We start from the raw sequence: 23,950 nt of genomic DNA, 5'->3' as shown, positions 1-23,950 counted from the left end.
TATACTTTCAAAATAAATTTGATACAAAAAAGTAATCATTTAAAAAAGTACAAAAAAAATAATTTGAACAAAAAAGTTTAATATTTAGCAAATCTTTAAAAATTGCAAAGCAAAAATACATTTTTTAGTTATTAAAATAAAATTTGCCAACAAAAATAAAAAAAAAAACTGCAAAGGGAAAATTAGGTTTTGAGAAATAAAAACTGAACAAAATTCATTTTTGGGTTAATAAAATAAATTTTGCAAAAAAAAAAAAAAACTGCAAATAAAAATTAAGCAGTGCAAAAAATCCTAAAATAATTGCAAAAAGATGCATATTTGCAAAACATTTTTTATAGCATTGTCTTTACAAAACCTGTTCAGTCGATTGCAATGCTTATTTTGATTTGCATGAGTTTGCGAGGCTGTTTGCCTTCCTTAAAGCGATGTCATCACCTGGAGACACAGTATCACTGAGGTAGTAATACAGCCCAGTAGGTCTGGGCCTGCCATTAACACCTAGGTTCCCTTGACTCCACCCCCTTGTCAAATCAGGGTCTCAAAGTGAAAGGCGCAGAAACATGAAGTGCAAAGTGAAAACGGCCCCGCAAACTCACGGTTGACTAAAAACCAAATCAAAATAAGCATTGCAATTGACTGAGCGTGTTTTTTTAAAGGCAATTCTATAAAATTGTTTTGCAAATATACAGTTTTTTTTTCTTTAAATGCAAATATATATATATATATATATATATATACATATACATATATATATATATACATATATATATATATATATATATATATATATATATATATATATATATATATATATATATATATATATATATATATATATATTTTTTTTTTTTTTTTTTTTTTGCACTGCTCAATTTTTATTGCTTATTTTTTTGTTTGCAAATTTCATTAATTAAAAACTTATTTTTTCCTTTGCAGTTTTTTATTTTTGTTAGAATTTTTTTTTTCTCAAAAAAATAGTTTGCTTTGCAGTTTTTGGAGATTTGCAGTAAATAAATAAATAAATAAATATATATATATATATATATATATATATATATATATATATATATATATATATATATATATATATATATATATATATATTTTTTTTTTTTTTTTTTTGGGTCAATAATGAATTTTTTGTTTACCAAACTGTATTTTATTCTGCAAGTATAAATAGCCATAGATTGACTTCATACATGACAGAGTATATAATGCATTGTGTTAATAAATAAACATTAAATTTAAAAATAGAATTTAGAATAGTATAAATAACAATAGAATAAATAAATATTAATAATAATATAAATAATAATAATAATAATATAAATAATAATAAATAATTTTAGACTCAAGTGTTTCATTTATTATATTTAATTTAAACATTAAAATAAAATACATTATAACAACAACAATATTATAAAAAGCAGACAAAAATATATTATTATTTAAAAATATAAAACAATATTTAAAAAATTAGATATTCTATATTATAATGAAAAAGTATATAATAAATAAACAAAATAAATAAATATGTTGTTATAAAATCTGTAATAAAAATATAAATAATAAAATATAATAATAATAATAATAATAATAATAATAATAATAATAATAATAATAATAATAATAATAATAATAATAATAATATTTTACGCAGCTGATTGCCTTCCAGCTGCAACCCAGTACTGGGAAACATCTAAACACACCCATTCACACACACACTCTCATACACTACAGCCAAATTACTTTATTCAGTTCATCTATAGCTCATGTCTTTGGACTGTGGGGAAAACTGGAGCACCTGGAGGAAAACCACACAGAAATGCCCACTGATACAGCCGGAACTCTAACCAGTAACCTTTTTGATGTGAGGCAACAGTGCTAACCACTGAGCCACTACTAAGCCTATATTTGTAATTATATATTTATATATAAAGTATTACACCAAAAGTCACGTGTAGATTCATTCATTTCATTGTGCAACATCTAGATTAGCAAATATTTCCATTTGCTTTCCATAATGATGCACTGGCTGATGCATCACCATCCTGGTCATGTTAAATTTATACAGTAAATATGCTTCAGTTTAAAAGCAAGAGCAGGACATCTTTTTCCATCTTTCCCTAAAATATACCCTATTTAAACAAGGTCCATAATGAATAATAGGCATCAACCTTGCAGAAGAACACTCAAGTTACAACATACTTTCCAACAATCGCAATGCAACCTCATGCCAGCTTGTTCCTCTAAGAACCCCACAGGTACGGAAACTTTAGTAAAAACTAAAAAACCCTTATTCCAACCACACTGACACACACACGCTGATTTGAATGGGCATGGTAAAGATGGAGGACCACACGCCAGTCTGACCACCATGGCAAAAGCATCTATTACTCGCTTCCAATGCCCGCCACTGATGGCGACTCTCAGGGTGTGTCTACCAGTCTAATAGGCACTTTGAATATGACTTTAGCACAACATCAAATCATAGCACAAGTAAAACAAGCTTATGCACACACACATACCAAAACAGCAGAGCGCTCAAGGTTGGAAAAGTTTAACTTGTAGTCATGTTTCAAAAGATGCACGGCACACAAGAAACCTCCGTGTAACCTTGAAAACACAACATTATGGAGGCGGCTAGCGAAAATGACTAAGAAACTAAAGCCTGGTTTAAAGTATGAGTGTACAGAGTTCATTCGTGCAGTCACAAATCAGGCTGAATCAGGTTTACAGGCTCTCATATGGGCCACAGATTCAGATGGCTTCCATCAGCTGTCACTAAACCAAGAGAGGGAGAGCATGAGGGGGAAAAAAAAAAGAAAAAAGGAAAGGAGAAGGCTGGAGGAAAAAGTAAATCAAAGATTTGAATCTTTTACTTTCAAAGTGGACTCCAGCCTAAAAGAGAAAAGTGTGTGTGAATGATGGAGTATGAGTGAGTATTCCTGAGGACAAAAGACGGCAGAGCGGTTTCACTTATTTATCTTAACTTGTTCATCTTTACCATCAGATTGATCTTTGCTCTAAACCAGTTCTCCTTTCATCCTTTCATTTTACTTTAACATGCAGTGCAGTGACCGAGAGACAAGTCTGTTGGAGCAACTTACAGTATAAGAAAATACAGATGAGGTCAGAATTATCAGCCCTCCTATGAATGTTAAATTCTTTTCAAATACTCCACAAGGGCTGCTTAACTGATCAAGGACTTTTTTTTAAGTATTTACTATAATATTTTTCTGTACTTATTAGTTTTCTTTAAATTTGGCTGAAATGAAAAAAACATTTTTTAAAACCACATTTTATAATCAAAATTATTAGCCCCTTTGAGACAGCCACAGCCATATGACACTACAGCCCTTAATCACGGAAGCTAAGCAGGACTGAGCCTGGTCAGTACCTGAATTGGAGACCACATGAGAAAACTAGGTTGCTGTTGAAAGTGGAGTCAGCAGGGGGCGCTCAACATGCAGTCTGTTGGAGTTCTAATGCCTCAGTATAGTGAAGGGGACACCATACTGTCAGTGTGCGCCGACTTTTGGATGAGACATTAAACCGAGGTCCTGACTCTCTTTGGTCATTAAAAATCCCATGGAACTTCTCATAAAGAATAGGGGTGTAACCCCAGTGTTCTAGCCAATTTTACTCCATCGGCCCTTAACCATCATGTCAATCATCCCAATAATCCCAATCACCCAAATTGGACTCTATTACTGTCCCTGTCTCTCCACTCCACCTATCTGGGCTGTGGTAAGCGCACTGGCGCCATTGTCCTGTGGCTGACGTTGCATCATCCAAGTGGATGCTGCACACTGGTAGTGGTGTAGTGATGCCCCTGATAGCCATACACGATAAATGCACTATATAAAATACACACATTACAAGAAATACATACAGTATATATATATATATATATATATATATATATATATATATATATATATATATATATATATATATATATATAATGTTTTTCTTTTTTCTTTTTCTTTTTTGATTGGCTACAGAACAAACCACTCTTTTCCAATATCTTGTCAACTAAGGTAACCTCAATTGCCTTAAAACAAAATTAATTAGTTATTAGAAATTAGCTATTATGTTTAAAAATGTGTTGGAAAAAAACCTAGATAAAATAGCACTTGGGAAATATTTTTAAAAGAATTGACTTCAACTGTGTTATGTTAAAAAAAAAATTATCAAAAATGGCAAAAATATGAGTGTCAATGACACGGAAAGTCTGCAAACCAAATTCTCTTTTGCTGACCAAGCAAACAGTAATATTGTGAAACATTATAGCAATTTAAATTGTTTAAACCTAAAGTGTTTCAATTATATTTCAAAGATCATTCTATATTATACTTTAAGAGTGATTTTTAAGAATATTTTGATTGTTTTATCAACAGTGATTGTTAATCACAGCATCAAATGCTTTGAAGATTTAACAGCCTAATTATTTTCAAACAATATTCATCACTAATTATATGGCTTTTGTTTAATAACTCTGTAGTTAATTTAACTAAATTAATGAAAACTACAAAAGCATTTATTAATCTTTGGTGAGCATTTATAATTTCTTAGCTGATATGTTTTTATTAAACATATATTTATAAATATTTATTCTCAACATGTATATGCAACATACAGCAATGGCTGCCCACTGATCCTGGTGAGTGTTCACAGTGACAAGTTTACATAGACATCAGTAATCAAATTATTTGCCTTAATCCGAAAAAAAACAATAATATGATTAAGGTGTTTACATGAGTTGCTTTGTGAACGTTTCTTTCATGATCCTGTTTTACATATTACGGTACATAGATCTATTAATGTCATTGCGTCACCACACTATGCACATTTCTCTAGTTTCATGTAATTTTGGGTGTTTCCTTTTTATTTGTTGACTTTGACTGAATTTCACTTTCATTTAGGAATATTTCATGCATGCCCCCGTGACTACCGAGATATTGGATGAGAGTATGAACTGCTGGAAGAGTGTAGTTTGATATTGCATGCCATATGGGGAAAAACCTTCACATTTTATGATGCAGGTTTCTGTGGTCCTTCACTGACTCGATAGGTGGAGAGAAACACATGCGTGTCAAACAGCCACATGCGTATAGATTATGCTGCCGCAAATGCGGTAAAAATCCTACAAGACGGTTATAATTTGATTAAGGTGTTTACATGTCTGTACTGCACTTCAATAATGTAACTATTGTCGGCATACCCCACGTGTTAATTCAATTTCTGTTTAGTTCGATTATGACCATAATCAGGTTAAGGTAATCAAAAATTCATGTTTACATGATAGACTTTTAATCAGAGTATTGTCTTAATTGTATTAAATCAGATAATTGGTGTCCCTGTAAACATACTCAGTGTGTGTGTGTGTTCACTGCTGTGTGTGTGCACATTAAATGCAGAGCACAAATTCTGAATATGGGTCACCATACTGGGCCGCATGTCAACTTTCACTTTCAATAAAGCAATACACTGAGTGTTTTTGGGTTATTATACACCTGTTAAAATAATAATTGTTGCAGCTTAGGTCAATATCATAATAATACAATACAGTGTATCATGACAAAAGCATCAGCAAATAATCACAAGTGGGAAATGTGATAACGTCAGAAGCCTAGCAGCTGGACATTATTATTTCATTATAATGGCACTGCGATCATGCAGAACTAGTATTCCACTACTAACCTGTGACCTCCTGCACCAGAGGGCTTAATGTGGTTTCACGGGTAAGTCGAAGTGTTAATGCACCAATCAGCTCCTGCTCCACCTTCTCCACCTGCTTTTCCTCCTCAGAACCACCCGTACAGGCTTCTTTGGCCACAGAGTACACATAAACCAGCAGCACCAGAAGATCATCCATGCTCAGGTCAGAACCCGTTCCAGACTCACTTGACTTTATGAGGGGAAGAAGTTGTTTCAGAACCCCTGCCAGGTCTGAGTCTCCTAAGGCCTGAAGAACAGAGATGAGACATTCATCAGTACTATTAAGACTATTAAGAATGCAGCATCGCATCTATCAAACTACAGCTGTGACATTTATCTAGCAGGAATTACAAAAGTTCTGCTTTAGTTATTTCAATGACACCATCAATCATTATGCCAGAGATCTCCACCACACTCTTTTTCACTTGTACGCACGTCAAATTCTTTAGCAAATCAGGTCTGAAGAGAGCAATTACTCTTTCTGACCTTGAACTAATGCTTAATTCAGTTACAGAGCCCATTTATGGATGAAATCTGCTAAAATATCTTTTAAAGGTGAAGCGTTTGCATGTTTTTGCAGAGTTTTTATTGTTTTATAAGTGTTGTTAAATATGATGATTTAGGGTTAATGACATATTTCATATGATCAATGTAAAAAACAGTTGTGCTGGTTAGTATTTTTGTATAAATTACGATGCACATTGTTAGGATTCCTTGATGAATAAAAGGTTCAAAAGAAGAGCATTTATTTGATACATATTAATATAAAACTGTTAATATTAAATGTTTTATAATCAATCAATGTAATGTGTCCTTGCTGAATAAAATAATAAATAATTTATAAAAAATCTGAATATGTAATTAATTATTTTTATTTTTAAAGAATTGTTAAATTCAGTAAACTGTATTGTTTATCCCAGGGGTTAGAAAAATGTCTTTAGATATACAGTAGCAGGGCTCGAAATTGCGACCATTTTGGTCGCATATGCGCCCGAAATTTTATCTATGCAACCTTAAAATATATTTGGGAGCATTTCTGCGAGTACTTAAAATTGTTGTGTGCGACCAGTTTTTACTGCAAAATGTTCACCACATGCGTGGATTCGGGATATATTCACGCTGAATGCATCTCTAAGCTCTTTGTCTGCACTTGGAACGCGAAACGCAGCGCTCAGGAATGGTTTAAAACAGTTGTCATGTCATCTTGCTGCAGTAAACAAATCCAAGTCCGTAATGCTTGCCCCGCCTTCGCGCTCTTCTTATTGGCCCACCACTGCTCTAGCACTGAACGCGAATGATTGGTTAATATCAGCTGTCAATCACTCAGTCAGCGCCTTCTGGCATCGGATGACAGGGAGAGCTACTACCGCGCGCGAAAAACTAAAGCGCTGAAGATGAGAATGAAGATAACGCGGACAGATTTAGTTTTAGAAACCATGGCATCCAAAGTTATAAATAATGACACATCTTACTAGTGATCATGTGCTGAATGTTAATCCACCATCTACACTTTTCCAAAAGTAGAAGACTTCCGTTGGCTTCAAGTCCCCTATGAAAAGTCTGTGAGATGAAGTTTTCAGGTAACTGTTTGCCACATCTAACACGAAAACTTCTGTTTAATCCTTCATATAATCGCCAGATGCTGTCCGCCGTGCAAGTGGCAGCTATATGTCAAATTTAACACCACGTACACCATCGCATACGGGCTTGCACTGAGTAAACTATTATCGCTACTCATGGAAAGACCGGTATTGCTATTAACATGACGTATGCATATAATAAGGTACAGTATATGTCAAAAGCATCAGTGCAATATCAGACAGCACTTGTGAAAACAGCACAGTTATACTGTTAATAGATTCATGTCAAGCAGTGTGTGCAGGGCCGGTGAGCGCTCCGTGTATGCTTTGGTCACTCACTGATGTTATAAAAATCTATTTTCTTGTGGTAACGGGATTTCGTTGAGACATATTTTCCTCACGCTTGCATATATGTATTAATTTTTTTTTCTTGTTAGTTTGATTAGCGTTGATTTCAAATACAATAAATCTGTTTGTATAAAACTTGTAGTAACAGTGCTCATAATTGGTGGGTGCGACTAAATTTTGGCTGATGCGCCTAAATTTTTTAAGTTAGGAGCACCGGTGCTACCAAGCAAAAAGGTTAATTTCGAGCCCTGAGTAGTCTGACACACAAAAACAAAACATAAATACACCTACACAATTATTTTAAAAATCCTATTTTAAAAATCCCATTTAAAAAGCCAATGGCAATGGGAATAAATGTCTTCTTGTACTTAAGCCTATTTTTGCTAAAGCAACTTTATACCGTCTACCTATATATATATATATATATATATATATATATATATATATATATATATATATATATATATATATATATATATATATATATATATATATATATGGGTCAACAGGTATTTTATAATACAGATTTTGAAAAATTATTTTTAGTATTGCAATAGTTTATATACAACCAATCAATAAATCAACCAACCAAACCACCCACCCATCCATCCACCAACCAACCAACCAACCAAACAAGTCTTGTTAATAACAAGACTGCTTCCTATTGTAAGAGTCAGTGGTTCCCACCAACTGTTTGGTTACCAAAATTTTTCAGAATTTTGTTATCAGCAGAAGAATAAATCTAATGCAGAGTAAATGATTATAGAAAAAAAAAAGTAATTTAAAACTTATATACCTATATAGTTAAATACAGATATACCATTTTTCAAACAACCAGATTTGAATGATTTATCAGTTACACAGTAGTAATCGGTTATATAATAATAATAATAATAATAATAATAATAATAATAATAATAATAATAATAATAATAATGCATTTTATTTAAAGGCGCCTTTCTTAACACTCAAGGTCACCATACAGGACAGCAAGAACAGTCAGTTCATATGTGCAGTTGAGTTATAGAGAGTAGGCTGTTCTGAACAGATGTGTTTTTGAGTTTAGATTTAAATTGTAAAAGAGAGTTTAGATTACGGAGATTAGGAGAATTTTATTTGCATGCTCCCCATGGTGACAAGGCAGAGAGGGGGAACAGTGAGTTGAATGGAAGAAGAAGACCTGAGTGTTCGAGAAGGTATGGCGATATGAATAAGGCTAGTGGATATGGAGGAGCAAGATTGTGGATGGCTTTAAAAGTGAGAAGAAGTATTTTATAATTAATTCTGAAAAAGATGGGAAGCCAATGAAGCTATTGTAGATGTGTGATGTGACAGATAGAGGAGGTGTTTGTGATAATACAGGTTGCAGCATTTTGTACCAGTTGCAATTTATGAAGGGTTTTATTAGGGAGGCCAAACAGAAAGGAATTACATTAGTCTAATCAGGATGTGACTAAACTATGAACAAGAATGGCAGTTAAAAGCAGTGTGAGAGAATGATGTAAACGGTTTATGTATATTTATTATATTATTTATTATAACATATAATTTCATTTAAACTAAATACATCAGCTACATGCGGCATGGTGGCTCAGTGGTTAGCACTGTCGCATCACAGCAAGAAGGTCACTGGTATGAGTCCTGGCTGGGCCAGTTGGCGTTTCTTTGTGAAGTTTGCATGTTCTCCCTGTGTTCGTGTAGGTTTCCTTCGGTTTCCCCCACAGTCCAAAGACATCCACTGTAGGTGAGTTGAATAAACAAAAGTGTATGAGTGTGTGAATGTTTGAGTGTATGGGTGTTTCCCAGTACTAGGTTGCAGCTGTAAGGGCATTCACTACGTAAAACATGCTGGAATAGTTGGCGGTTCATTCCGCTGTGGTGAACAATGATAAATAGGGAACTAAAAAGAACGAAAAAAAAAGAAAATTTTTTTCACTCATATATTGAGAAAAATATCAGAAAATTCACAATGGCATTTTCTTGCTAATTGCGTAGGTCTCTGCACCTACACAGAAAACCTATGAGGGGAGCATAGCCTACATTTCCACAATGCATGCGAAATAATGGTGAAGTGCAGACGAGCCCAAAAAATGTCCACAAATGATATCTTTTTATTGTGCCATCTGTCCACAGGAGATGATATCACAACTCTGCTAACAGGAAAACTCCTTAGTTTACATAAGGATGGACTGTTGAGATACATATCAACATGCTTGTGTGTGTTCGTGTGAGTTTTAGTGCGACTACGTGCTTGTGTTATCATTTGTGTGTATTAGAAAACTCTAAAATCTAATAACCTTGAGGATGGATTTCATTTGCAATGAAAAACGTCCCCATTGAGCTCAGCAGAGCTGTTCTGCCCAACACAAACACACTTTCTTTCTCTAGAGAGAGCCGAACTGGCCTTGCTTCAAAATCTCATATCTGAAAACTACAAAATCCTCCCTCTGAGCCTGAGAGCACAATGACAAGCAAACAATACATTCCTAAGTACTGAAACAAGGAGTCTCGGTCCACTAGGCCTCCGCATGTCATCCTTCAATCCCAACATGAATGGGCCACCTGAAACATCATATGAGGTAACTATGGTCCATCAGAAGAGAAATAATGGAGTGTGTTGTAGGATACTTTCTTGGAAAAAATGTAATTAAATTGAGCCAGGGGCCCTTTGCACTGTGACAGAAGTAAAAATGTTGAGCGTAAGCATAACGTATATGGTTAATTTTTACTGAGCAGAACGGTTTGGTACGGCCTACTACATTACGCATTTATCTCTGTTTCCTCTGTCAGAAGTACTAAAATAGCAAACCATACTTGTGCAAGCCAGCAAGATGACAACAAAGGATGCACTATTTTTAAATATGCAAGTAAAAACTTTCATTCATTCATTCATTCATTCATTCTCTTTTCGGCTTGGTTCCACCCACAGTTATACTGTCTATGCTCAAAACAAAGCTTGTCATCTTCTTATGACGATGGGCCACATGCCAAGTTGCAAAATCAGGATCTGCTGTATGTCCTCCATTGTTTTTAAACACATGAAAAGCACAAGGGGCGTCGCTTCCTCTCTCTATTTGCGTGCACATACTGTGCATATACATTTTTTTTTAAATTTCAACACGGAAATGATGATATAGGTATACAGCCAGTACAGCTTTTTTCTTCAAGTAAGAATGACATCCATCACAACTTTCTGTCATGCCTACCTAGGAAGAATAATATTGGCAGTGGAAATGCAAGTCTGATCATGGTAACTTGTACCTAATTATATTGTACTATAATAAACTGTACTGTACTGCTCAATGGAAATTGGGCATTAGTTATGTGCAGCTTTCCAATGAATACTTGTTGAATACCAATGAACAACTGTTGCATCATGAAAAATGAGAACAGCATAGCTAAGCAAACCGAAGGTGTCAGAGGCAAAGGGACCCCTGGTTCATCATTTCCAGAAATTGAGAAATTGGGGGGGAACCAGATCAGTGGGGAACAGGTTTCTTCTAATCAAGTGGATTGCAGTAAACGGCTGGCAAATCAATGGCCTTTCGGAAAACTTGTGTCTATCATGGTAGAGGGGCAGATTATTTGTCTGCTTACTGCTTGCTTGTAAGCCACACAACATAAGTTTGTTCATTCAGTAAGTTTGTACCTGTGCTTCTGTGAAAACAGACACGATACTACCCTATATACTGTAGTAGAGTTGTACTGGAGTTTCGGTACCAATTGGTTCTGAAATGTATAAAATTGAGATTGGATGTGAATGCCACCTCACTACAGTCATTCATGTTGAGCATGTGAACAAGATGGCCAGTCAGAGGTGTTAAAGTATGCGCTCAAAAGCGTTCAAATGTTAGTACCAATTGGTACCGAAATTCCAGTATTGTGACAACACTACTACATAGGCAAAGTGCAGTATCTATGCCAACACTAAAACTGAATAAATTGTTTTACACCAGCTTGGATTTTGTAATTATGCCAACTTTAACACTTTAATTTCTCTAATATAGGAAAAAATGGGGTCCCACTTTATATTAAATGACCTTAATTGCATCAAAAAATAAATACAATGTACCTATTGTGTTCGTAATGTATTGCAGAAGACTTCTGGTGCTATTAAGGGTCAGGTTGGGGACAGGTTTGGTGGTATGGCAAGGTTTAGAGTTGGCTTAAGCCTTAACCGTTAAGGTATAAGGGCTGATCAACAGCGTTATTATAAACGTAATTACAGAAACTAATACCAATGTAATTACATACATGTATACAATCAAGTAGAAGTACAATGTCAAAACATGCATTTACACAATAAATACATTGTAACAAATCATTAATTTTTAATGTAAGCAAATTTTAGTCAAGGCTGCTTAATATAAAGTGGGACACAAAATGGAACCAAGTTTTTTTTTCTAAGACAGAATAGATGTGACAAAACTTATTTTAGGCTTTAATAATTTTTTTTGACCAAATATGTAATGACTGCACCTCGTAGCTGTATGGCAGAATGAGAGTAGGGTAGGGTCTCAATAAAATTTGTCACAAATGACAAATTTGAATGCATGCTAACACTGTACCAGGTAAAAAAAAGAAAAAGAAAAAAAAAGTAGATTAGAATACCCACAAGATTCTACGGTCTGGCTCCTTTAAGCATAAAATATCACCATTTCTTAGATTGTAATTTACATTCACACTCAAGAATGTTAAAAGAAAAATGATAAGCAATTAGAATGTCTTTGATTTATAGAATGTCTCTTTCCTCATGACTTCTCAAGATGTTTTAGACTGTGATCTGGAGGAACTCAAAAGAGTTAGAGGAAGTGGAACCCCAGCAAGTTGATTTAAATCTGTAACTTCCCAGCCAGAATGCCTGGATAAGAGGAACTCACTTTAACTCCATTGAACAAAATCATTCTAAAAAGCAGGCCTGGAAATGTAGGGAGGACATCGACTTGGGTGACTGGAATCGGATGGAGTCACACCTGCAATGTGTCAAATGTTTACAAAACCCTAAATGACAGGATCTGCATTTAAAAGTGAACAGTTCTATGAGAGTAGCCATTGTGAATCTTGACATACAGTGTAAAACGCACTTCAGCAAAACGGTCATTAATTACAAACAACCCAATTCTGTCAGAAATGAATGTGGGTCTCGTAAGCCAACTGTCAAACTCTTCAAATGATGGCGCATATGGCTGCCACTTTTCTTTCACTTTTTAAGATTTGCTTCAGGGACCTGTGCAAAATTAGATGGAAGGAGATCAGAGAATTATTGAAATGTTGAAACAAAGAATCATCAAGATTAAGATATAAAACAACAGTGAGCTTCACTGTCGGTTTCAGTATATTATATTGAACACATAAATCATTAAATCACAAAATTATCAGCAAAATACAAGCATACAATGTTTTTAAAGGAAAAGTGACATTAGATAGACACAATCAGTAATGTACCAAATTTATTGTAATTTTACTTTTCCATTTATTTCAATATTTTGCATAATTTCTTAATATTTCAACTAAAGGTTTTATTTGGATTTTTATTTCTTTGACAATGCATGCTTAAGAAACAATGCAAAGTTTTAGGAATGTTTGTGAATATAAGGTGCTGTATGTATGACATTTAGTGTCATTTATTTGAAATGTTTTGTGTTAGATTCATATATTGTATAAAATTTAAGTGTTAATGTTTTTTGTTTTTATTAATTCCCAGATTTTGAAGGTTGCAATGTCCCGAATTTTCATTGCCAATCTTAAGCCAACTGTAATCATTTGTTTTGGTTCAATGTGGAATTTCCCCAACCAACGCAGAGCTCGGAGGACCAGAGTGAGAACTCTGACTTGGCCCCACCCTGGTCGGTGTTAATGTTTTTAAAACAGAATAAGAAGGTATCACAGCAAGAAGGTTGCTGGTTCGAGCCTCGGCGTTTCTGTGTGGAGTTTGCATGTTCTCCCTGCATTCGCGTGGGTTTCCTCCGGGTGCTCCTGTTTCCCCCATAGTCTTAAGACATGAGGTAATGAGGAATTGGTAGGCTAATTTGTCCGTAGTGTATAAGTGTGAATGAGTGTATATGGGTGGTTCCCAGAGATGGGTTGCAGCTGGAAGGGCATCCGCTGCGTAAAACATATGCTGGATAAGTTGGCGAATCATTCCGCTGTGGCAACCCCAGATTAATAAAGGGACTAAGCTGAAAATGAATGAATGAATGTTTATTTATGTGTTTTTTTTTAGATTGATTCAGGTAATTACTGATTGAACAAATAAAATACTCTTCAGATAAAGTTATTTGAAAAGTAATTTAAATGCAATTTTTAATGATGTCATTAGTATTAACTTACTTTTTAAACTTAACATACACTGCACAGAAGGCATATCTGTAATTCAGCCATGCTGATGGTCACTGTTGCTTTATTTTCTAAGGAAATTAACACCAGTCTGACATCCAGCACATACACATCTGACAATGAGTACATTTTGGGGGAAACAAGAATGAACTCCCGTAAAGGCCCATGACTCACTCAGCCTCTACCACAAAACACATTTTTATCCTTTGACATTATGAAATCAAAACCATGCTGAACCCTTAGCCCAAATATTTGTAAAACAAAAAAATAGGCGTTCTCTTTTTTACTTCACATACTGGCCAAAGAAAGATGGAAGATATAAAGTGAGACAGTGCGCAAAAAAGAGAATTCTTGTATGGTGTTGTCATTGCATCATGATGGGAAGCGATTTTCAACAACACCTTTGACTGCTAATGTACCATAGGAATATCATCTGACTTCACAAACCACATGGCAGGTTGAACCAGCTGCAGTCCTGTCTCGGTTGGTTGCCACGACATGATATAACATGAACAGAACGAGAAAAAAAAGAGAAAAAAAGTTAAACAAGGATTTTTCCCCCAGCTTGTTTTAGAACTATTAATTTCATTATAGCTTCACTGGCCTTTAAAGTCTAAAATATAATGTTTAATTTATTAAATAAATATTTATCATTTTAAATGACACATTTTATGTCACTTTTACATTATACATTAAAGTTTTTTTTAAACATTTGCTAATGGCTTGAAAAAATATTACTTGCCATAAATACTGGCTTATTATCTGCTATAAAATTTTGTGCAGTTTGGGTTACATTTTATTTTAAGGTATATTAGGTTTTATTTTAGCATTCAGTTGAAATCAGAATTATAAGCTCCCTTTGGATTTTTTTTTATCTTTTTGAAATATTTCCCAAATGTTTAACAGAGCAAGAAAATGTTCACAGTATGTCTGATAATATTTTTTCTTCTGGAGAAAGTCTTATTTGATTTATTTCGGCCAGAATAAAATCAGTTTTTAATAATAAAAAAAAAAAAAATTAAGGTCAAAATTATTAGCCCCTTTAAGCTAGTTTTCGATAGTCTACAGAACAAATCATCATTATACAATAACTTGCCTAAATAAATATCATCGTGGCAAAGATAAAATAAATCAGTTATTAGAAATGAGTTATTAAAACTATTATGATTAGAAATGTGTTGAAAAAAATCTTCTCTCTGTTAAACAGAAATAAGGTAAAAAATAAACAGGGGAGGTAATAATTCAGGGGTGTTAATAATTCTGACTTCAACTGTACTATTATATATTTAACAACTGAGTAATAGAGATTAATTAATGTACTTATGTCAGAATGCAGGTTAGGTTTAAGGTTAATTCCTCGCAATTATGGTGTGTACATGGAATGTGTAACAAAGACACCTTAAAAGTAAGTGTTTCCTCAGTTTTTGTTGTTGATTATTATAAGTGCATATGAAATAATTAGGAAAACACATCTAATTGCAAATTTAATTTAGACAAAATGTTTTACAGATTATCAGTAAAAATAATAGACATTAACAACAAAATTATAAAAGTAATTTTATTCTTTATTGCTTAACAAAAAAAAAAGTTTAAAAAAAGTGTAAAAATATGTGTTTATTTGCATTCAAGCATTGAATGTGAAGCCTTTATTTTGGCAGAAAACTGCAAAGAAAAGTTTGTGAACGTTTCTCTTTATGAAAAACAGGCTTATAAATCATTCTCAAGAAGTTTGGATGTTGCAATTTTAAATGCACATTATAAGTGACTCACACTTGAGCATTTGTAAGGTTTGTGTGAATAATTTACTGCGTGTGATCTGAGTCCCTCCAAGACACTGAAAACTTTGTTATCATAAACCGCTCAAGTAAAAAAAAAAAAAAAAAAAACAGCACTGTGCATCAGATTACAGATTTAAATTATCCACTCGCTGTACTCTAATTTTCTCTGATTTTACACTAAACCATATTACATTCTCAGGAATTGTTAGAATTAATTAAAGCCAAGTGTTGAATAACTCGTCAGCACAGAATTTTGCTTACAGTAAACTGTATTAAACATTTGTCGAATGTTAATTATAGGCCAAGCACATACATGCACTTGTCCGAGAGCAAAGTGTGTGTGTGGTGTGTTTTTAAAAGCTCTAATAGGCCTGTGTTTGTGTACTTTATAGCACCTGACATCTGCATGAGGGTCACGTTCACCTAATTGGCCTGTTCAGTAAAGTAACCTGCTGCGACACACATAAGCACATGAACAGACACACACACATAGGCACGCACGCACGCACACACACAAATTTCCCCCGTTTAAAACGTTAAATGATTTATTCTTTGCACTAAATTACTCACTAAACTTCACTGTATACTTGGAGAGGACGACATGACAGCTTTTCTTCCCTTTTTCTGTCACATTATTTGACACTTTTATTACTTCAGTGGTGCAAATAGGTTACATATTTTTAGGAATACATAGTTAAAATGCTTTGGCAAGAGAGAGGGAGAGTGAGCGAGACAGATAAAAAGAGAGAGAGAGAATAATGTACAGATTTGAAATTTACAGCTGTTGACGTAGTTATCTGAGCTGTTATTTCCCCCAATACGTTCCAGGGGTTTTCCTTGACAAAATAGAGTATAAGAAATGGAGGAAGGTCGCAAAACTAAACTTTCAGTCTTTAGAGAGTCATTTTGTCTCTCCACCCATTCCTAACATTAGAAGTCTTCAGATGAATCAATTCATGAAGTACGTAGAAAAATCTGAAAATCAAATCAGATCTTGGCTGGAAGGAAGCACTTAACCACAAAATATGAGGATTTGGTAAAATGTGGATTGGATAAATAAATAAAATAATAATAATAATAAAATAAATAAATAAAATAAAAATAAACATTTGCCTTAGATAAAATAAAATAAAATAAAATAAAATAAAATAAAATAAAATAAAATAAAATAAAATAAAATAAAATAAAACAAAACAAAATAAAATAAAAATAAAATTAAAAAAAATATATAAAAATGAAAAAATAAAAAAAATAAAGATTCTGTAACGTGGCTTAGATAAAAGAAAATAAAAGAAAAAAATAATTAAAATTAAATTAAATTAAATTAAATAAAAATGAAAGATTCGGTAACGTGACTTAGATAAAATAAAATAAAATAAAGATTCAGTAACACGTGGCTTAGATAAAATAAAATAAAATAAGTAATCAAATTAAAAAGCTTGGACACTCTTATTGAGTTGCAATTATATGCCATAGGAATAGGCATAGAAAATGAAGTTGCTATAGTTTGCATTGCTGAAATGAACACAAATGTGACTCAAATTAGCATTCATAAATTCGAGTAAGCAATGGTGTTACTTAAAACACAAACAAATCTGACTTTAAAGCAAAAGGAAGATCATATGCATGTGCAAAAGCAGCCACATTTTATAGCCAGACATTTGTACATATATATATTTGTAATAACAGTGACTTTGCACACTGTAAATTTAATAAAGTAAGGAAAGATTTAAATATGTAATGTCTGTTTTCAGTGATTTTGTTAATCAATTTCAAAACAAAACACCAAAGAAAACAAAATACAATAAATAAACAAAAAAAATGAATAAATAATAAGCAAGTTAATGAATAAACAAATAAACAAATAAGTAAATGACTGAATGAATAAGTAAATGAATGAATAAATAAGTGAATGAATGAATGATCAAAAAAATAAATAAGTAAACGAATGAATGAGTAAATGAATGAATAAATAAGTCAATTAATGAATAAATAAGAAAATGAATGAATGATTAAAAGAATGATTGAGTAAAGGAATAAATAAGTAAATGAATGAATGAATGAGTAAAGGAATAAATGAGTAAATGAATGAATACAAAAATAATGAATGAATGAGTAAATGAACAAATGAATGGGTGAATGAATGAATACATGAGTAAATGAATGAATAATGTGAATAAGTAGGTGAATAGGTAAGTAAATAAGTGGATAGATAGATGGATGGATGGACAGATGGCTTAAAACTTACAACAGTTAAACAAATCAAGAACACAAAACCTAACACAATATAATGTATTTAACATAATAAAGGGTGAAGCCAGCATATTGGAAGACAAACATTTTGGCTAACCTTTGTAGCATTAAATAAAGTCTTTAGCCTCAAGACAACAGACATAAAATTACACAATCACTCCTAAACCCACTTTTCCTTTCTTAATAAACTCAAAACCAAATTAACCAAAACAAGCAGTTTCGGCAATAAAATGTTGAGTGGTATTTGTGTTAAACAACAGCAAGCTTTACAATAGTGTAGCTAGAAAAAAACTGTCAGTGTGAGGTATGAGTCTTTGGCTTGATTTCTAGAAAAGGTCTGTGCATGTGGCTGATAACTATAGTCATAGGAAACAATTATTAAGAGTGCAGACGCCGTCGCTATCACTTACTGCAGCTATTAACTACAATTAGCTAATGGTGCCCTATTGTCGCTGTATGCTAGAATAAACATTAGCAGCAATTACAGATAAACATGAATACAGCAAAGCTTATATTGAACTAACATGGCTACTTTGCTGCCATTAAGCATCATTTTGATTCATTGAACTATTAAATGCCTTAGTAAACAGTTTAAACAAAGGACAAATAAGTATTATTTAATATCACAGGTTAGAGTAATTATCATTTTAGCACAAAAGATTCACAGATATCTGGTCATTTTGGAAAAGAGTGCAACATTGAGTGTCTTTTTTTCCATTCATTTAGTCTCACAGGGATTTATTTATTTGTTTGTTTGTTTGTGTACATTTATTTAAGGTTTTTAGAGCTATAAGCCATAACCGATCTAACCAGCAACAAGAAAGCTTTTATTTGAAGCAAAAAAGTATTTGGAAATTTGAAAAAAGCTAAAGATACAAGTAAGTAAAAAACTTACTCACACCATTTACAGTGCTTCATGGGAATGTACAGGCACTAAAGTCTTCTTTTGATATAATTTACTTGATGCAATACTCTGAAAGGTGGAGATTTCTCAGGAGAATTGTGCTAAATATAGCCTTTAACCAGACGTGTAACCATTAAACAATTATTTATAATTATTTAAAGCTGCAAACCTGCAATTGCAGTCATTTGCAGGATAATCATCTACAGTATGTAGCAAATTTTTGAATGCTGAAGATCATATTTCCTACAAAAACCCACCAGTCCCTCTCAAATTAGAAGACATTTGACAAGATTACCATTGCGAATCAGGTTAGGATGAAGAGATAGTTTTGAACACTAGCTGTTTATGTATTTGCTTTAACCTTTTAAGGTCCAAGGTGTATTTTTACATGCATTTTTTATTTCTCTTTGCTATTTGGGATTATCGGAACCTAATTAGAATAAAAACCGAAGTATCATCTTTTGATATGATGTGCTTTTAGAGAAAAATTATGTCCATATATGTGGACTCGTGGTTCGAACTTACATATACACTTTTTCCTGACTGTTTTAATGCATATATAACATATACATTTTTTGAACATGTTTTGACTACCAGAGAAATGAAAGTGACCCAACATAATTTTTTTGCCCATTTTGGACAGTTAAAAATAGTGTTGGGACATTTCATATGCTGCAAAACAGCTGCAGGATGACACTGTACTGTATGTCTGTAACAAAATATAACAAACTATTTTAAATAGCCACTTAAGAGCTAAAATGTGCTGTCTACGTATGGCCACTAAAGCTCTAGGTTTAAATTAAGCATAAGTTTAATCAAAAAGTGATATACTAATACATTATATTATATATTCTGTATTATTTATGAAGTCAATGACAACTGATTTACATTGTACTTTTAAAACCAACTTCACATGACCATTTGCATTACAAAGAGTGAATCCACAAACAGCAAGAGTAAAAACCCATGACAAAAAATGATTTAGATTACTGTACAATTTAAAAGAAGTGCTTTTATAATAAAAAATAGCAATGTATAATCACAAATTCTACAAGTATACATTTTTGTCAAGCAGAAAACTTTTGAACTTTATTCATTAATTTTCTTGTCGGCTTAGTCCCTTTATTAATCCAGCGTCGCCACAGCAGAATGAACTGCCAACTTATCAGCAAGTTTTTACGCAGTGGATGCCCTTTCAGCCGCAACCCATCTCTGGGAAACATCCACACACACACACTCATACACTACGGACAATTTAGCCTACCCAATTCACCTGTACCGCATGTCTTTGGACTGTGGGGGAAACGGGAGCACCCGGAGGAAACCCACGCAAAGGCAGGGAGAACATGCAAACTCCACACAGAAACGCCAACTGAGCCGAGGTTTGAACCAGCGACTTTCTTGCTGTAAGGCGACAGCACTACCTACAACGCCACTGCCTCGCCCAGTTTTGAACTTTAAGAACTGTAAAAGATGAAGCCATATATGATCAAAGATGAAAGTCTAATTGAGTAAAGTCACGCCACAGACCGGGAGCAAATACAGCGAGTGCACCGTCAAGCCTACATTTCAAAGTTGACACAAAACCCTACAAAAGTCTCTGATTGGATGAGCGAATGATCTGAATGGTTGATGCTCTTGGAGTAGGATTGAAAGTTAAGATGTAGCCATACAATTAAGTGCTTTGATTTGATTTTAAAATCCACTCTAAAGCGCACCGGCAGTCATGTGACAGGAGTATGATCCTGTTCTTATTAAAAGTTTCACTGTTTCAAACAAAAAGTGAATTATATCTGTCCAACCTTGATGAAATGAAGGAATGGATTACTTTTTCAAAATGTTTAAAAGAAAGAAAGTAAAAAAAAACAAGATTTCACCACACATATTTAGTAGAGCCCACACAAATATATTTGAGAGTAACAGAGGAATCCAAAGGTGAAAGAAAAAAAAAAATTACTCTTGTAGTAATTCATAAAATTTGACAAACCAGGCCTGTGCATTGGCCAATCAGAACAAAAGGTTACCCAAACCTGAATTTTACTATTGCCTGCTATAAAATGTGCAAACATTCTAAATTGCATAAAATTGCTAAAATGATTGCTGAAAAAAGGTCTTAGAAGCCAATAATGAAGGCAGCCGTGCAGTTTGGCCCCGCCCTTTGTCTCTCATCCAATCATGCGAGGCTGCCAGACCACGCCTGTAATGGCTTGCTGTGTCTGACAGGAAATTAACTCCAGATGGGCCTCTAGAGGGAGCTGACCCTGCTGTGAGTGTGTGTGTGTGTGTGTGTGTGTGTATCCAGTTTGGCATTAACCAAAACCAGGTGCCTTTCTCCACACAATGGAGCCCTTCTACGGCCCTCAGGGCAGTAGGGACTCTGGGGTAAGATAGTGGGAGACGGGCCTTTTATGGGGAGGGGGCACTGTTGTTGTGGGCACACCGCTGGAGGAATGTTGTTGATGTGTGTATGTTTGATGCCTGAAGCCTTTTATAAGAAAGGCTGTAAAAACAGAGCACCATAAGGATACTCTTTGCTGTCAAGAGGTTACAACCAGCCAAAAATAAGGTCAGCGGTTGAAAGCATGATGTCAGTATGTGAGGCAAGAATGGACATCGATCTGTAGGCCAAGTGCTAAAGTTTCTTTGAGCTAAAGATAAAATTAGAATAAAACAAAGTAATAAAAGTTTTACCTTCATACGTGAGTGGGACATTAATGGACAGAAGATTATTTACATGTACTCTCATTGTTGTTATTAACTGGTTTCATTTCTTTCTACAAAAAAGACAAAACTGTTAAGATTTTTTATTATTAATTTATTATTATATTTACTCATTTATTATTATTTATTATTTTATCTTTATAATTACAAAGAATTGATTAAAAAAATGGATGAAACATTTGAACAATCACCCTAAAAGTATCACAAAAAGTGGTTGCACATTATATGTAAAGATTACAAAAGCCACATGATGGCTTAGTGCCAAAAAGGCAATAATTTAAGCTTTCATTTAATCTTAATGAAGTTTAGAGAAACTTGAGAACCAGATGACTACGATTTGTGAATTACTTATTCAAACCACTTTTATGAACTGGATCTATGAATCACTTAAACTTTTTGACACAAAAGCATGATTAATTCATGAAACATGAATATTTTTAGATGGATTGCTAGTTGTACCAATTGGGTAGCTTTACACAGACAAATGAAAATTAAATGACCTACAAGCACCTACAAAGACCCTAACGACCTACAACACAGTTACTTTGAGACTCAAGGCCTACAATTTTGCTTTTAAAAGTTTGCACAATTTTAATTTAAAAAGTTATATACTAATGCATTTTATTTAAGTGTAACAGAGGCCAGCTAGGGAAGTGCTATGCAGGTAAAACCTCACTCCTCTGATCTCTACAGGTGCTTTAGCAGCGGACGCTAGAGGCCTTGTCTTTAGCCTCCTTGATAGAGCAACTGACTCCCATGCAAAGAATTGCCGGATCGATCCCAGCTCAGACCGCGGGCTGGGTGAAGTAGGACCAGTGGGTTACATAAGACACGGTATACAGAATTTATGATGACAGTGACCATTTATTTACAGTATATTGGACTATTCAAACAAGCTCAAAATGTAAAATCCACAACCAGCAACACTAAAACCAAATGACGATGATTAAAAAATTCAAAAGAAAGTGCATTTATATAATAAAAAGCAATGTACAACAGAGAATACATTTTGAACTTTGATTTAAAAAAATAATAATAAAGCCATACGATCAAAGATAGAAGTCTAATTGAGATGAGCAGGTCATTCCACAGAATGGAAGCAAATATAAAGAATGTACAATCACCCCTACATTTCATATTTGACTTAAAAACAACAAAAGTCTCTGATTGGATAAGCAAATGATCTGCATGGATGATTCTCTGTTAGTAGAAAGTTAAGTTGTAGCTATATAATTTAGTACTTTAGGCAAGGCAAGGCAAGGCAAGTTTATTTATATAGCACATTTCATACACAATGGCAATTCAAAGTGCTTTACATAAACAATAATAAAAGAAACAAGTAAAATAAAAATAAAAACACATAATAAAAATGCGTAAAAACAAAAAAAAACATAAAAACAGGAAAATGTGATATAAAAGAATGAAGAAGAGAAAAACATGATAGTGCAATCTGTCGGACGCAGCACAGTGCTCATTCAGTAAAGGCACAGCTAAACAGATGTGTTTTCAATCTTGATTTGAATGTGCCTAATGTTGGAGCACATCTGATCATTTCTGGAAGCTGATTCCAGCAGCGAGGGGCATAGTGGCTAAAAGCTGATTCACCCTGCTTTGACTGAACTCTTGGAACTTCTAGTTTATATGATCCTAATGATCTGTGTGATCTGTTAGGTTTGTATTCAGTGAGCATATCTGTGATGTATTTAGGTCCTAGGCCATTTAGTGATTTATAGACCAGTAATAATACTTTAAAATCTATTCTGAATGTAACTGGCAGCCAGTGTAAAGACCTGAGGACAGGTGTGATGTGCTCTGATTTTCTGGTTCTGGTTAGAATTCTGGCTGCAGCGTTCTGGATGAGCTGCAACTGTCTGACTGTCTTTTTAGGAAGACCAGTGAGGAGTCCATTACAGTAATCCACCCTGCTGCTGATAAAAGCATGAACAAGTTTTTCTAAATCTTTACTAGAAACAAAGCATCTGATTCTTGCAATGTTTTTGAGATGATAGTATGCTGATTTACTGACTGCTTTGACATGACTGTTGAAACTCAGATCTGACTCAAGAGTCACACCAAGATTCTTGACCTTATTTTTTGTCACTTGACCTTTAGTGCCAAGGTACCAATTTGGTACGCATACACAAAGAATAATACAAGGACCTACGAAGACCCACAACACCACATTTTAGTGACTTTAAGACTTTTGTGAGGCCTAAAATCTTGTTTTTAACGTGTAAGACTTTTTAAGACCCCACGGACACCCTGTATCAACCTTCATCAGGTGATGCGATTCAATTTTCATGTTG

General features: G+C 33.8%; 1 protein-coding gene across 4 annotated transcripts in view; it reads right to left on the bottom strand.

Moving 5' to 3' along the window:
* The window catches only part of scfd2 (sec1 family domain containing 2), a 271,851-nt gene that overhangs the window by 157,929 nt on the left and 89,972 nt on the right, over window positions 1-23,950 (bottom strand). For all 4 annotated transcript variants that reach the window (XR_012395694.1, XR_012395693.1, XM_073933239.1 and 1 more), the window contains 1 exon segment: window positions 5,707-5,971. Coding sequence is in view for 2 of the 4 variants with exons in the window: in XM_073933239.1 (XP_073789340.1) it covers window positions 5,707-5,971 (265 nt within the window). In the remaining 2 variants the exon portion in view is untranslated.

The sequence above is a fragment of the Danio rerio genome, chromosome 20, assembly GCF_049306965.1.
Source record: "Danio rerio strain Tuebingen ecotype United States chromosome 20, GRCz12tu, whole genome shotgun sequence".
In the NCBI taxonomy this organism is placed as follows: domain Eukaryota; kingdom Metazoa; phylum Chordata; class Actinopteri; order Cypriniformes; family Danionidae; genus Danio; species Danio rerio.
Note: the sequence above shows the minus strand (reverse complement) of the source record. Positions and strands in the feature narration are given on the sequence as shown.